At 33.7% G+C, this 16552-nt stretch overlaps 2 protein-coding genes across 2 annotated transcripts in view; one reads left to right on the top strand and one right to left on the bottom strand.

The window, feature by feature from the left end:
* Nucleotides 1-7064, bottom strand: part of LOC134281650 (UDP-glucose:glycoprotein glucosyltransferase 1-like) — a 62907-nt gene extending 55843 nt beyond the window's left edge. The window contains exons 1-4 of the mRNA XM_062764079.1: nt 7016-7064; nt 4952-5007; nt 2547-2659; nt 2143-2228 (exon numbers count right to left, since the gene is read on the bottom strand). Coding sequence (XP_062620063.1) covers nt 2143-2228; nt 2547-2659; nt 4952-5007; nt 7016-7064 — 304 coding nt within the window. The remainder of the gene's footprint in view (nt 1-2142; nt 2229-2546; nt 2660-4951; nt 5008-7015) is intronic.
* Nucleotides 7065-7591: 527 nt separating this feature from the next.
* LOC134281646 (protein unc-93 homolog A-like) lies at nt 7592-16260 on the top strand. The gene is made up of 5 exons (XM_062764075.1): nt 7592-9217; nt 14442-14575; nt 15001-15114; nt 15223-15487; nt 15657-16260. Exons 1-5 carry the CDS (start codon nt 8038-8040, stop codon nt 15914-15916), a joined length of 1953 nt encoding a protein of 650 aa, XP_062620059.1. The 5' UTR covers nt 7592-8037; the 3' UTR covers nt 15917-16260.
* Nucleotides 16261-16552: the final 292 nt, after the last annotated feature.

Genomic DNA, 16552 nt, shown 5'->3' with positions numbered 1-16552 from the left:
TATGGGTGAATTAGGCAGACATCCATTGTATATTGAAATCTTGTATAATTGTATCAAATATTTGCAACATATTTATAAATCAGATAGTACTTTACTAGCAAGTGCACTACAAGAAAATATAATATTGAATAATGATAGAAAGAGCTGTTGGTTGAGTAGTATTCATTTTATGCTGGAACAATTAGGAATATCCTGTGACAACATCTTGGCTGAAAACCTTCCATCAATAGTTTATAATGAACTAAATAGAAGATTTACTAATATATGGCAAAATAATTTATCAGAGTGTGTTAGAAATGAAAAAGGCAAACTTCGAACATATGGATTATACAAAACAAGACTTAAATAAAAGAAAAATATTTTTCTATGATATCAAAACCATAAGCTTGAAATTGAAACTGGCAGATACAGAAATGTGCCTGCCACGGATCGAAAGTGTAAACTTTGTGCTTCAGACTCTGTAGAAGATGAAATCCATTTTATATTTGAATGTTCAACTTATAAACTATATAGGCAAGTATTCATTAATTATATAAGTGAAGAAAATAAAAATTTCTCCTCACTTTCAAATAGAAATAAATTTATATGGCTAATGTCAAAAGAAAGTAGTGATATAATAAATAGTTTTGCAGAATATATATTTAAATGTGACAATAAAAGATCCAATGTTGTCTCAGGATGTTCCTGAAAGTCAAGAATGATATAACATGCAGACAAGGTAGATATCCAGTAAAATTTATGCATGATGTGGCATAATGTTTGCGTTTGTGTACTTTTATCATATATTAATATAATATTCATTGTTGCATATGAATTCAACTGTCATTTGGATCTCTTCCTCTCTTTAGCTTTATTTTTTTTTATTTATGTTGTATTTTTCTTGAATGCCCTTCATGGGCCCAAAATTGGAAATAAATGATATTCTATTCTATTCTATTCTATTCTATTCATTAGGTCTACGTGTCAAAACGCTATACACTCAGAAATTTATTTCTTCAATAAGTATATATGCTTTCCAGCAAAATATATCCCCCCAAAAATGAAAATTTGATCAGATAAGACATATGTATTATCTTCCCATCACTATGTTCTCGATTGGTATACACGCGAATGAATGGTTATACCCGGTGAAAATTCGCATGATCCAAACGTTTGATCAACATTGATTGTCAGCTGTTTACAAGTATGGGAAACGCAGGTTTTAGACAAAGTGTGCATTTTGTTATAGGAATTTCTTTTACCGCTTTTGGCCATTTACCATCTTACTTGCTTTGTTATACATAGCACTGGATCACACATGCAAGTTGGATGAAAACGGTAAGTAAATCTACCTTTCTCAATACCATGAATTCACTAAATATATCTACATGTCTTTGTCATTGACTGGAAATGCGATGATTTTCGCTTAAACTCATTGAAAAACAATTCATGTACAATACGAACTTCTTTCAATGTCCTTGTGTGACATTTGTTTAATACTTGTGCAAGTAGAGTTTATTTGAAGTTAATATATAAAAAAAAAACAGTACCAAGGTATTTGAGTCCACTCTTAAAGCGGATCTCTCACACCTGAATTTTTGTGATGTTTATAAAGATTTGACAGTTTTTCAATTTTTTTCAATTTCTTTTTTTCATTGTTTTCACCCTTTGATATTATATATCTTTTCAGATATTGGAGAAGATCCCACCAGCTATTCTCAAGAAAATGCTGTTTTAGTTTTTCTTTTGTCTATTTTTGAAAATTTAAATAAAAATTATGTTGATTTTATTTTTAACTTTGTTGGTTATTATTTCAATATTTTATAACATTATACTTTGAAGAGAAATTAAAAACACTGGGCTTTTAAAAATATAGATAGGAGGGGTTTTAACAAAATTAATAGAATATTTCAAATATTTCTAAAAAATAAATTGAAATACTTTGGAACCTTATTTTATCGGATATGGGGCCTATTACTAGAAACAAATGCATGCAACAAAAATCAGTTATACTTTATAGGTGTAGAGAGCCCCCTTAATGTAAATATTCAAATTATAATTCCTTAAAGAATAATTTATCTCCCTCCCCCCTCCAAAAAAAAAATAATCATTCCATTTTTGTAGGTGCCCTGACTGCTTATAGAATATGTTGGGTTTTCTTACCTGACTGCACCTGTTCTGGTGTTAATGCAGAAATACTATCCACAAACTCCCAGAATTTCTCATTGCTTTCTCCAGCAATATATTCACTGCAACATAATTTTTACTTGTCATTTAAATTTTCAACAACATTAACATTTCAACTGTAACTTTTCTTACTCAATACTGGCTATATTTGTAAGTTTTCAGAATATTACTGTAAAATCATTTAAATTTGTGGGGCCAATTTTCATGGACTGCCTTAATTTAACATATTGGAGGGACATGATTATGTGTTTTCATTCATATCCACAAAAGGAAAGATGACTCTCATAACCCCATTCAACTAATTCTTTGAGCATATGAGCAAAACAAAATCTAATGACTCTACAGTATTTGTCTTTCTTTAAATAATTATTTTTCCTGACCTGGCCTCAAGCAACAGAGGAGTTGATGACCACTTGGCATCCAGTGAAACTGTTACTGGTTTCTGCTTGGCAAAAACCAATGTTATAAGAGTCCAAAGATAAAGCCACCACATCTGAAATTAAAAAGAAAAGAGATTTATCATGTGTTTTTTGTTAAATAGCAGTGAGCTCTACTGATAAGTATTTCAGAATAACTGAGGAATTTCAAAATAAAACTGAAATCAGTTACAGTAATCAGTTTGTTAACTGATTAAGCGAATTTTGTGTGAAAGCTTCCAATAATTCCTTGAAGAGTCCCTTGTGAGGACAACTATGGTGACCAAGATTTAGATTTTGCAAAGAGCTATAATCATTCTAATTAAGAGAACAAAACATAATTGCATCTACCCCGATACTCATTTAAATATAATATGCCCTTTCTTATGCCCTGTTCACACAGAAAATTTAATTCACAGTAAAGAAAACTAATGCGAATTAAAATAATGGGAATTAATTTGCGTTCACACGACAGCTAAAGCAAAGTAATCTAATGCGAATTAAAATTACATTTCTACAATACGGCTAGGTCAGTAAGGCTATTATGACGTCATTTGTAAATCACCTCACGTATGCAGAGTAAAACCATCTGATATAACATATTTTTAGTAACTGTATGATATTTAAGGAATGAATTTAATAGCTACCCATTTTATATGGTATAAACTGGGTTGGGGCAGTTTACACTTTATAAACCGCGAAGCGGTTTCCAAAAAAGCGTAAACTGTTCCAACCCAGTTTATACCATATAAAATGGGTAGCTATTAAATTCATTGTTTATATGTTTTACAGCAATTAGACTAACTACATCCCCTTTTCATTTTAAGAATGGAATTGTGATAGATATTATTTATTTCCTTCAAAAATATGGATTTGACAAAGTAACAAAAAAGACCTTGCCATACACCATACTGGTGTAGCATGGGCTTGTGTTTGTACAATAATTAATAGTCTCATGATGTTTAATTTGTTTATACATTGTGTCACACTCATTATATTAGGTAAAGGTCTAATTTTGACCAGGAGTGAACCCCTATCATACCCAAGAACAAAAACACTGAATGAAAGTTCGAATTCAATCGCTATGGAAAAAAATCTTATTTTAAAAAATCTTTTTTTTTTTTATAACTCAAAGTAATTGAAATGTATTTAATTACATTTGTCAAAGTAATTGATAGTAATTAATTACATTTGAAAAAATCAATGTAATTGTAATTGCAAGTAATTGACAAAATTATCAATGTATTTGAAAGTAATTAATTACATTTCAAAGTAATTGACCCCAAGCCTGGTTTATAATTTAATTTTCATTTATTTGTTGTAAGAAAAAAAGATGATTGTTCTACCAAAATGACTTCAATTTGTACAAAATTTGAATGTAACGTCAGGCGGATTGATACGCTGTTGACGCAAGTCATTGTGACGTAGGCAACCCATTTTATATGATATAAAGTAAATTTTTTATCCAATCAAATACAGCGTTATAACCAGAATTAAATTATTAGCGATAAACCTACGTTTCCTTTATTTTTCGACCAAAATAGCACAGATACTTATATCTAACCACCGATATGTGGCCTGTGACTAAATTCTCGTCATGCGTCAAAATTTAATTCAAATCAGCTTCACTTAGCGTTCACACGGAGGTAAATGCAAAGTAATTAATGCATAGTAAATTAATTTGAATTATTCTAATTCGCATAAAATTCTCCGTGTGAATGCTAAGCAAAGCTAATTTGCAGTAACTTTACATTTAATCCGTATTAAACTCTCTGTGTGAATAGGGCATAAAAGTTTTCGTGAAGAATGTGCAGTTTGAAGAGAACAATCTAAATTAAATGTGAATAGGTATCTGTGTTTGTCCTAACATTTGTGCCATCAACATATTAAATACAAGTGTGCCTATTCTAACAGTCACATTGTTATCTATATTAAATCTAGAGTTGATAAAGCCAGTTTAATAAAGGTTAAGTCAATTCAAACTCAAAGACTCGAGTTTATTTTCAACATTGAAGCAAGATCTCTACAATAATGATAATGACAAGATTTGTTTTGTCAACAAAGACCCTTGTTTAAATGAAATTCAGTCACATTCTCCAGAAACTGCACCATTAACGGCATTCATTGTCTTTTTTAAAAGAAATTCATAAATGTTGTTTATGTTAAATCTGTCAGCTGATATCACCGGCATCTTGACCAAAATTTACCCAACAAATAGGCTGGTATTTCGTAAATGTAAAGAAATATGGAAAGTTAAGTAGAACCAAAATCGCAAAAAGAAAACCTTATTAACCAATATAGATTCTTTCCTGGAACAAGAAGTTTTAAAGGAAAGAAATTCCCAGTTTAATTTCATTTTTGTTGCTTACGTTTATGGAGGCCGCCATGTTGTAATTCCGCTTATGATGTGGGAGGATTTCATTGGCTAAAATAATTTTTCTATTTTACGAACAAAAGTATAGATAGAACTAAATGATGGTACATCTAAATATTTTATCAAAATTTCAATTCATCTCAGCACTATAAGAACATTGACTGCATTTAAACTAAAACAATATTAAGACTCGCAGACAAAATCTGAATGGCGGGAAAATTCAAACTATATAGGAAAGACACTATACAGTACGTGTAAAAGTAAGTATTCTAACTTTCAGGAAAAAAATTAATAAACCGCATTTTGAAAAGTCTATCGCCAATTAGGCTTTTTCCGCTTTGCCACCGAGGTTACCCCCGCAGGTTGAACAGCAATGATCAATACCGTAAATGGACAGTTTTGATATCTATAGAGATTCTTTTAACACTACTTGTAAATTCGCCCTCTTTCTCTCGTTTAATAAAATGGATGTTAAATATTCATTAAACTTCACGGTTATCACAAGTTAAAATAGTCACCACAGTAAAGAATGTAAGAAACTTTTTTTAAACATAATAATCCCCCGATCGCAACGGAATCAGAGGAGATATCAGTAAAGCTCTGAACTTTGTATGTGGGTGGGTGGGTTAGTTCGTCCTTGACGCGTGCGTTACGGAAATGGCGTTATTTACACCGAGGTCCGTCGTTTACTTTTGCGAGGGAAATACTTATAGCTTTGCTGTGCACTGACTATGGTACTCCGATCCTCCTGTTCTGAAAGTCAGGCATTGAATAATAATTGACTAATAATTGAAAATGCTCACAGAATGTCTCTGAATTCTCAAAGCAATGTGTTTTTACTCACGATAATTCTTAATCATAATACACAGGGAAAAAATTACTAAATCATTTGAATTTTTTTTTTTATTTATTTATTCATTTTATTTATTCATTTATTTTATTATTATTATTATTTTTTTATTTTTTTTTTTTGGAAATGCGAATAAAAACTACTTCAATGCATTATCCAATTCAAATTTGATCAACAAAAACATTTTAGAAATAAAAAATCATAGTAACGTATCGATCCAGGCTTTTGAAGAACTTGCACAGCTTTTATACATATAAGGTACTAAATAATTTCTTCTGTTTACTTCGATTATTTTACAATGTGTTTCAAGATTTTCCTACCATTGCAAAACACCATAAATCACTTCTAATTTCATATCATGTTATAAACATTGGTATCTATGGTTAGATTAAAATGAACCTCAATTTCTTTAATAAATAAACTGTAATCTTAAAATACTTTTAAGGGGGTATAAACATTTGAACTTTTTATAAGACCTTTCTGAGAACTTCGAAAGAACTTTGAAGCACATTGACAGGTATAACATGAAAATTGTTGCATGAAAAGACTTAATTTTCAATCTTCATTTTAGGACTTTTTGAATTAAATTATAAATTAAAGAGTTATCCTTCCTGACTGAGGATCGGTGTACCTTAATCAAGTCTCCCCTTCAAAGAGGAGACATATTGTTTTGTTACATAATTTTTATTAATGAAATATACAGAGACAACGAAAACTAAAAAAAAATGCAGTTCTTTAAAAAAAATTAATTCTGATATATCCCAAAAGATTCACGTGAACAAAAAAAAAAAAAAAAAAACAACAACAAAAACGAGGACTCCAGTGCACAATGTTAAATTTGCCTTAAGAGCTTTATTTCATTCTGACCCTCTTTTTTTTTCTTGTTTGATATGGACCTCAACTGAATCGAAACTAATCAAGGGGGACCGAGGAATCGACTGGGCTCGACGAAGAGCCTTGATCAGTAACGTAATCAAGGATAATGAAATCTGAGATAATGGCTTTCTTTTGTGATGGGTAACCTTAAGATTTACAGAAGTCATGGAAAATGGAGTGTGTGTCACTCCCCGGGTCAGACAGTAGATCTGTAATGCATTACTGGGACTGGAACGCGCTTTTTCTTTTCACATATCGATCCACGATCGGCTTCCAAGAAGCAAAGGCTTGAGTCGCGGCAATGTGCAGATATTAATTATGATGTTTATTCACTTTTCACGAAATGCAATTCCAAAAATGCCTCTCGGAAAGCCGGGCACATTTCTACCACTTTATCAAATGTGTGGAAATTGTGATTCACATCCTAATGTTGCAAATCGATCGGTCAGATTGAGCATTAATGAGCTAGAAATGAAATAACACGATACATCGAGTTAAAAACAGACTGTTTTTGAAAATTACGTTGTTTCTGTGTGTTAAGTGCTTTTTATTTTGGCAGTGTCGATTCCTGCATTCCCTTGGGAATATGGAAAGATGCATTTTTATCCATTGCAGAGTATGTGAGCGGTCGATCGCTTGCAAAGAGCTGAGAAAAAATCAGGAGTGAAGACGGCATTTAAGCGCTTGACTCATCTGTCGCACCTTTCCTTGATCTTCTGGCATTTGGGGGAGAGAATGGTGTTTTCTTGACATTTATTAAATGTCATACGAAAGTTAAGCTAATACTCTAGAGTGAGCACCGCCTAAGAATTTCAAGAAAGGCACCGGATTCGGCTGCCGTGATTTCAGCACCGGAGACGCCCCCGAGTGGAAGAGGAGATATTGGCGTTTTTTCCTATTCTTTGCTATTGAATAAACAATTTTGGAGTGACGCAGTCCTGTGTTCTTTCACATTGAAGACCTGTCATTCCAGTGCTTGGGTGTCAGGAGTAAGTGAAGCCCTGGATTCTCGTCGGTTTTATGAAGAAGTCTATTGATCCTGGAATTGGCTGATTTCAGAGGCGTTAGATCCGCGTAATTATTCCATTATTTTCAGAGCAAACCGTCACTGGTCGAGGAACTTTTACCAAACAACCACAAAATTAAGAATAATTTTGCAGTATGGAGAAAGTTCTATATCGCGGTTTCTATTGATCCCGTCAAAATTAAGTTAAACGCTTTGTGAAGGAACGTATAGGGCGAGCAGATGCCTATGGTCTTTAGTCACGGAGATTTCTTGGAAAAGATTCTTTAAATGTGCAAAATGTGATATAATTCTTATAACGGGGGATATAAGTACAATACCTATACCAACTATGTCTTCGTTGTCGCCTTTCGCTAACACAGGACTTGGGTATGGTATGGGAATCTACCGACCCAGGAGGCCAAGCTACACGTACGCAACACAAGCCCCTCGACAGAGAACGGAGAGTTACAGGTATGCCGTTCGTAAGAGTACAGGGGACCCTGAAAATACTGACTTCATTGAGGGAATGACAAATTCTAGTAAACGGGGTCGTAAGGAAAGTTATTTTCAAGCCGTTAAACGAGATGATCGCAACGTGGAAATGGCTCAAGTGGAAGTTAGAATAGACCCGCCAAAACCAGAGGAGGAGCAGACGATTATAAATAATCGACACTCTTTGAACAAACTTCCCGATGAACACATTAATGAATTAAAAAGAGCAATTTTGAGACGAACAAAAAGTTTAGAACGAGAGAACCGAGTGCCAGATACTTATATGGCTCCCAGGAGTGTCTCTAACGATCAGCTGAACTTGCCAGCGGAAAATCACTGCTTCAACAAACCTGATACAACGGGGACTCCAAACTCAGAACTTAGTAGCAATGTTCCTTCCGTTATTCTGTTCACCTTTAAGAAGAACCTTGTTTTTCTGTGCATTAGCTTCATTCTATTGTTTTCAGTGTTTAGAGCCATTCAGAACCTCCAGACGTCCATTAACGACGAGAGATATCTAGGAGTTACCGCCATGTCTTGTGTACATGGTGCAATGTTTGTAACCTGTTTGTGGGCTCCAGTTTTTATAAACCTCATGTCTGCCAAATGGGCAATAACTTGTGGAATGTTCAGTTTCCTTGCTTGGACCGGTGCCAATTTTTACCCTAGTTTTTATACCCTAGTCCCCACTGGTCTTTTCTCGGGATGGGGACAAGGGATCCTATGGACTGCTGAGGCGTCGTACATCTTAAAGTTAGCCTTTGATTCTTCAAGAATCACGAAGAAGGGCATAGACAAAGAAGTGTTCAGATTTAACGGATTTTTTCTTGCCGGGTTTCAGACGACTCACATTTGGGGAAATTTAATTTCATCCATTATTATTTCTTCCACCACAGCAGACGATACTGGGAATGATGACGTAAGTGGTGAACTTCATCCTAACTTCACAGCAAGTATCCAGGTCCCAAGTAGCATCAATAAATGTGGGGGGCTGTACCCCTGCAGTCCGGTACCCGGGGGTGTCATGGAGGTCTCAGGTTTGTGTCAAGAAGGCAATGAATATTTTAGTATACTAATTTACTAAATGCATTGTATTTACATGTACCGTGCAAAAAATATGAATGGGTGGATCTTAGTACTTCATGGGTCACTCAGTGTACATGTACATGTAATGGCAGATTAGTGAAGGGGGGGGGGGGGTAAATTGTTTCCACATTTCTTTCTTTTAAAACTCAACATACGCCGAAATATGGCTGAAATATTGCCGACTCGGTGCTAAAAAATATAAATCGATCAATCATTCATTTTGGACTTTTTGGTTACAGAAGACATACCGGTACATGGAGACATCTGCATTTTTCTAACGTACTGTATATGGGTATATGGGTGAAATGACAGTGATACTGCTTTTTTCTTTAAAAGAGGTGCTTAATTGTGTTTTGACAAACGTAAAAACGCAAATCATAGCTCTAATTATATAACACATGTATACTTGCTCCCTACAAGTCGAACATATCTAGAGCTATCTGTTAAAAAAAGTTCAATCACGTGAAAGAACCGTGCATATAGAAATGTTGCAAGTACAGTGTAGTGGAAGAGAGATACGAGTTCGAAATTCGTTAAATTATAAATCCCAATGCAAGATTTAACTGAAATCAATTCCTTGATGTCAAGCACAGGGCTTCCCAGTTTTCATTGCTTCTTAAATAGCCTTCCTTCAATACGGAGAATAAACTTAAAATTTTGCAGATTATTACTAAACAGCAATTAAGTTAATGAATAATTTGCTAAATTCGATTTGATATCTCATAATCTGTAAATAACATCCCATAATTACACTATGATATGAAATAAAATCTGCTAAATAAATGCATATTAAATCCCTTTGATGCAAATAAAATTGTGTAATGTACAATTAAACTGCAATGTGCCATCAAAGACTGTTATAAAACTGCATGTTATTTGATAGACAATCCCCAAATTCAAATTAATTAGGTTTTTTGAAAAATCATTTCTTGCTTTAATCCTTCCTGCTTTTAAGATTATAATTATTATGATATCTAACCCTTCAATTCTGCGGAATATACTACATTAAGAAAGATTCATTGATAAAACCATAATTTGGTTGAAGATAATTTTGAAATCCAGTATACTGGAATGGAAATAATATTTTGCAAACGAAATTAAATCCTAAACTAGACCACTGTCTTTTGAGACATTTGGCATTCATTCATTCATTTATTCTCTCAAAAACCATATGTATGGTACAAGAGGTACATATATACATTTTTACAATAATTATGGACGAGCAGAAATTTCAGGAGGACAGACAGTGTCAAAAATTTGTGTGATAAATATACATTGTACATACTTTTCGTAAGAATGCTGGATCATTACTTGTCATCAAATTACAGAATTGTATAATATTTGGATGTACATAGTATTTCTGCAACAAAAAATCTTTTCGAATACTACCTAATACATTAGATTCCAGTAAAGTAATGAAATTCATCTCCTATTTTATTATTATTACATTAATTGCACACTCTTTCATTTCTTTCAACATTATTCCATTTACCCACCTCTATATTGGAAGATAATTTTTACTTGTTCTGAATTTTGAAAAGATCTTTCTAAATTTTCTTGGTAAAATAGCTAAGTATTTTTCACATTCAAACTTTGTTTTAAAAATTCTATATGTAATACCTTTTCTGGAATGGACAGAGTAAGTATAGTGTTTTGGAATGGGAGAGAGAGAGAGGAACGCAATATATGGTTTAGGTAGATATCAAAGAATACTACAATTACAATGTAATTGACAACAACAGAAAAAAATACATATTCGATCGGCGTATCTTCACATTCTTGATAAAAGAAAAGACTACAAAAGGAAGATATATATAGATCTACATCAATTATTGAAAACCGTATTCTCTATGTTACGTAACATTTTGATGCTTTGATATCCATTCTTTTCCATTTTTTCTCAAAATAACATTAAGTGGGATATAGACCACAAGGCTGACCCGAGTAACATTAGTACAATTCTCTGTTATCCTTGGACTTTCAGTAAGGCATGGCATTCTCAACGTTACATAATTAGCGTCTGGAATTTACGCAGCCTTTTATTCACTGTTGAAATTTACATGGGATAGAAATTCGGGCGAATGTCAACGAGTGTAGCAATGATCCAATTACAGCGTTCGGTATGGCAAAGGGGTGGGTCTTAAGTCGTCTCATCGTTGTCAACAGCAATTTTAAGTTGTTGATGTTAATAATTTCTTAACCAATCAGAATCTTATTCTATGTCGCCATTTGAGACGTATCGCCGAGAATGCCACGCCTTACTGCAAGTCCAACTCCAGAACTGTGTTACCATCGGGGGCATAGTGTTTCACAAAAACATCTTGTTTTTACTTGTATTTTTAAAACTATTTGAACTTTCTCAAAATATTATTTCTATACAGGATTTTAATGAGTAGGTCTTATGCATTGTCAGATTGAAGAGAAAGAAACGTTGAAGGTTGACAGATCACCCACTTCTTTCTTTCTTTCTCTGTTGAAAAGGTCAACCTGTCTTAATGCCGGGCATAGCATCCAGAGTATTGAAAACTAATAAAAGAAATATAATTAACATTATTAAGACAAATAAGCCTCATAAAGTACCATGCAATGCATTAATCGGAAGTCAAAAAGAAGTTCAGATATTCGAAAGACGAAATGCATGGAAGATGAACATTTCACGTCCCTTCCTAGCTTAATTACTAGTAACAGAATCGGCCGCTGTGCAAACTCTATCACAGGCACGTGAAGTGTGGAGACACCACACCACCACACCCGTGAGGCACCCACACCCCGTTTACCAAAAAAGGAGAGACTTTAAAAATAAATTCTTTTTCTACTGTATATGGCCATTTTCAAATCGTGTGAAAAAGTAAACAATTCTAGCATCATATTTCTTTGCTATCAATAAACCATAACGGGGGATGCTAAAAGGGCAAAATCTTTTGTGTAGAGGTTGAGATTGTTTACTTGGAGCCCATACTTTGAAAAGACTTTGCAAATTAAAGTAATAGACAGAGAGAGGTGTAGTGGACAAACTTCGGGGAAAAATCGTTTCAAGCTTGGGCTCAGGTTAGCTAAAAATTCATATAAACGAACAAAGAAATCAGAAAGAGTTGAGTATGGGTTTCAATATGCCATTCTATATAGATCAATACTGAACCATCTCCAGGACGCAAACCTCCAAGATGGTGTGTCATCATGGAATCTAATTGATATCTCCCTCCGATCCACCAGAAAGCTTGTTAAACCACTTGAAAGGAAGACGATATGATTTTATCTGCATTATGAACCTAATTTAATGCATTTTTTGGAAATACTCTTTCGCTGTTGATATTGTTTTTCATCTTCTCTTAGAGTTCTCCCCGAAACGATCTTTGGACCACAGAAATCATTGCCACAGGCATGTTTTTGCATGGCTAATTCTTATGTCACTAATTTAGGTCTCCATAAAAAGACTAGACTTGGTCCAGAACTAGATTAATTTTTGGGAGGACAGTAAAATATAGTCACACATTCAGAAAAAAAAAACAAACAGAATAAGCAAATCAATAGGTACTTAATTGATTTTATTTATATACTTGTTAATGTTTGTTTTCTGGTTGCTTCTCTTGTTTTGTTTTTTAACGATTAGTCCTTAAAATTAAAATATTTATCAAAGTCGTTTCTACAAAACGGTAAAATAATGTTGGTATTAAAAGTGATAATTTTTGTATCCTCATGTGAAACCTGCTACGAATATACAGTGAAACCTGAATAATCCGACGTACAGTGGAGACAGCTTTAGTGTGTGGATAAAAGGGTTTTCGAATTGCACAATGTATAGAAAATATTAAATAAATAAAATTGGAGAGGAAAAATTCGGAATTCACAGTGTTCAAAACGGTTTCTACATTAATTTTTCCTTGTACATACTGACAGCCTAAAATCAAACCACTGTATGCTTCTGTCTGATAATTTATAGATAATATGACTGAATAGTGGAAAACTATAGTATCGGGAATAATATTTCCTGAAACAGATTTCAGTCAAAAGGAGTTACTTCAACTTCACTATGTTTCAAGCTTTTTTGAAATAGAGAGCATACAAATAAAAGGTATTCACACATTTTTCTTGCAAATAAAATCTTCGAAAACATATCATGACCTCAAGTGTCTCATTCATTCAGTAAGATTTGCTGCTTCCTTCAATGTCATTTTTAAGAATAGTGAATACATTTTGACCTGTATGCTTTCTAAAAAAAAAAAAGCTTTTAATTTAACTTTTAATGGCCCCGTATTCGAAGATTCGGGGGCATACTGGTATAAGTTTTGCTATGTCCTTTTGTATATTAGTATCTCTTGTTTTTCTGTCCGCAAAACATTACCCTTGCCCGAAACTTTTGATTGGTTTCAGCTATGTTTCATAATTATTCATGATCCTTTAAATTGAATGTGATAAAATCTTTCTTGGGGCACCAACATTTTTTGACCTCTTGACCTTCACCTTGTTTGACTAACTATTCCTTTCACTAATCTTTAAACTTTGACATAACTTTGAACGGCTGGTGCTAAGGATTTCATATGAAGCTTTAGTGTGTATTCCCTGTGGTAAGGTACGATCTTTACTTGGATACAAATATTTTTGACGTAGTGAGGGCTTCCATATTTCGCAGGTGTATTCCTTTTTACAGGACCTCCCCTTAGGTACCATCAATTTTGATACAATGACCTTGGATTTGAAGTTTGACGTACTTGAGAAAAATTTTAACTGTGGCCATAACTTTTTAGTACTAAGTTTGTTTTAGGGCTTCCATATTTAAAAAAAATAAATATTTGTTGCAATACTTCATTTGGGTACTTTTATGTTTAATATCTTGACCGTGACCTTGGAGTTTGACTTGTTTTTGAGAAACTTTTGCCCTCTCCATAGCTACCACGTGAGCATCGTCTACAGCCACGGTCCGGAGTCCGCATATAGCTCTCTCCTACCACGGCCATGCCACATGAGAGCTTAAGTTTTTTCCCGAAACACATTTTGTACCACGTTAACTTCATAAAATATGCACACTTCGATGAACAATTACAATTCTATACATTTTTGCGTGTTGAAAAAAGGGACTCGCGTTTCAAAAATTCCATATGAATAAGTAATAATAAGTATCAAAAGTAAAAAAGTTCCTAAAATTTCAGGTTTAACATTTTTCATCTTAATTTACAGATGAACAGAAATTACCGATGTTGTGGAAGTTAATGGGAGCCTACATTGTCATTGGGTTCGTTGGATTCTGTCTCATTTTCTTCTGTTTAGATCAGATCGGAGCCAGGGTCTACCCGGAGAAAACTGGACTTCAGGTATACTTTATACGAAAATAAATTTGTTAAATAAATTGATATAAAGCTCTTGCACATATTTCTTACTTCAGGGGTTTTGAAAAATTATATGAACGTCAATGAAACTTTAGTATGTATGATTTAGCAAAATACAATTGTAGCCTTTTCCCCTTCCCGTCCCCAACCTTGCTTTGCCGTTACTAAAATTAGCCAAAAAGATTATACCTTGAAGTAAGGTTTTGACATTTTTTTAGCATTAATGCAAATTGAAGGCATTGAATGCATTTTAATCGGGTATACAAATACTGACTTGGCAACACTTGACAGAATTCAAATGTTTTAAATATATGACCCCTTATACTTTCAATTACTCTGTACAATTAATACATTGAATATAAAAGTTACACCTAAAGTTACAGTATATTTATTAAATGGTATTTTTATAGATATATCTCCAGCATCTCAATCTACTGGTAGGCCACAAGACCTTCCGTCTTCTAATACCTTTGCTCATCTTCAGTGGACTACAACAGGGCTTCGTCTTCGCAGACTTTAATATGGTATTCAGGTTTTTATGATTATGTTTCTCTGTAGAAATCTGAAATTTTTTTTTGCAATTTCATTCATATTTTTGAGAAAAATATCTCTCTTTTCTGTTATACTTTTAGGCTTTCGTTACCTGTTCATTGAAACTCGAATTTGTTGGTTATACCATGATAGTAATGGGCGTGGCCAATGTATGCAGTGCGGTTCTGATTGGTTTATTTGCAAATCACGTGCCAAGGGAGGCGGTATTCGGAATAGGAGGAGTAACACATATTGGAGTGATGATCATCATGCTTATATGGGTCCCAGACACCAGCAATTTGGTCCATTTCGTTATCGCTGCCGTTCTAGGTCTGTGTGATGCTGTCTGGCAAACACAGTGTAACAGTAAGGATATCTCGTATATGCATGTTTTCTTATTTGGGGAAGAGTGGGGATGGGGGTGGGTGAAACAGTAAAGACTGAAAAAAAATCTAGCATTCGATGTCAATTGCAAAAACTGTAAAATATTAGTCTAAGCAGCAGTAAGTTAATTATTTGCATTTTCTGTTTGTAGCTCTAATTTGCATCACGTGTCCAGAAGCGGTAGACATTGCATTCGCAAATTACAGGATGTTACAGAGCCTAGGTCTCTTCATCTCATTCGTCAGTGACAGATTTATGTGCGTCTATTCCAAACTTTACTTTTTGATCATCATGTTGGTGGTATCCACCATGTTTTACGTGCTGGCGGAATACCGAGTAAGACAAATCGACAACATTGTTGATGAAGTGTTCGAAGAGCAAACTACTGTGAACCAGTCACGTGATAATTAGTCGTCGCCCAATGATTTTACACGTTCCGGTATCCTAAGTGTGTATATTGTTGATGAATTGTGCTTCCTATTGTTTCGTTGTTATGTTGTGATAATTTGTTAACTATTTGGGGTGTGAATTTGCTTTCTGTCTGGAATTGATTTATATCAAGTGTGTTTTGTATGAAAGTGTTGTGGAAATATACAGTGGTAGGTGTAGTGATAAAATTTGTATGATCATTCAAGAAAGTAGAATGAGTGTTTCCTTCAAAAATATAATTAAACACATACTCACAGTATTTAAAAAAGTGCAAAAAATAAACATCAAATTGAAAAGTACACTCGTTACAATTTCAAAACATATACGTACATGTACATACTTGTACATGGCAGCGCAACCAAAGCAAATCAACAACTTTAGTTAACTCCAAAACTATCAGTATAAAGTTCTAGCTATAAATTTATAACAATGATCAAATATTGCTATATTACCATATTACTGGAATCCTCATCAACTGCTAAAAACAATTTTTTAGAAATAAAACCGTGTCCTCGATCTGTACAGATGTTTTTCATCATATGACAAGAAACATATATTGACGCAAGCGTCAAAAATCGGCCGCAAACCGATTAATTGTTCCATTGATAAAGTAATTAG

Source organism: Saccostrea cucullata, unplaced genomic scaffold, assembly GCF_032062105.1.
Source record: "Saccostrea cucullata isolate Sc308-1 unplaced genomic scaffold, CSIRO_AGI_Scuc_v1 ctg1055, whole genome shotgun sequence".
NCBI classification, from domain to species: domain Eukaryota; kingdom Metazoa; phylum Mollusca; class Bivalvia; order Ostreida; family Ostreidae; genus Saccostrea; species Saccostrea cuccullata.
This window is presented reverse-complemented; position numbering and strand designations above follow the sequence as displayed.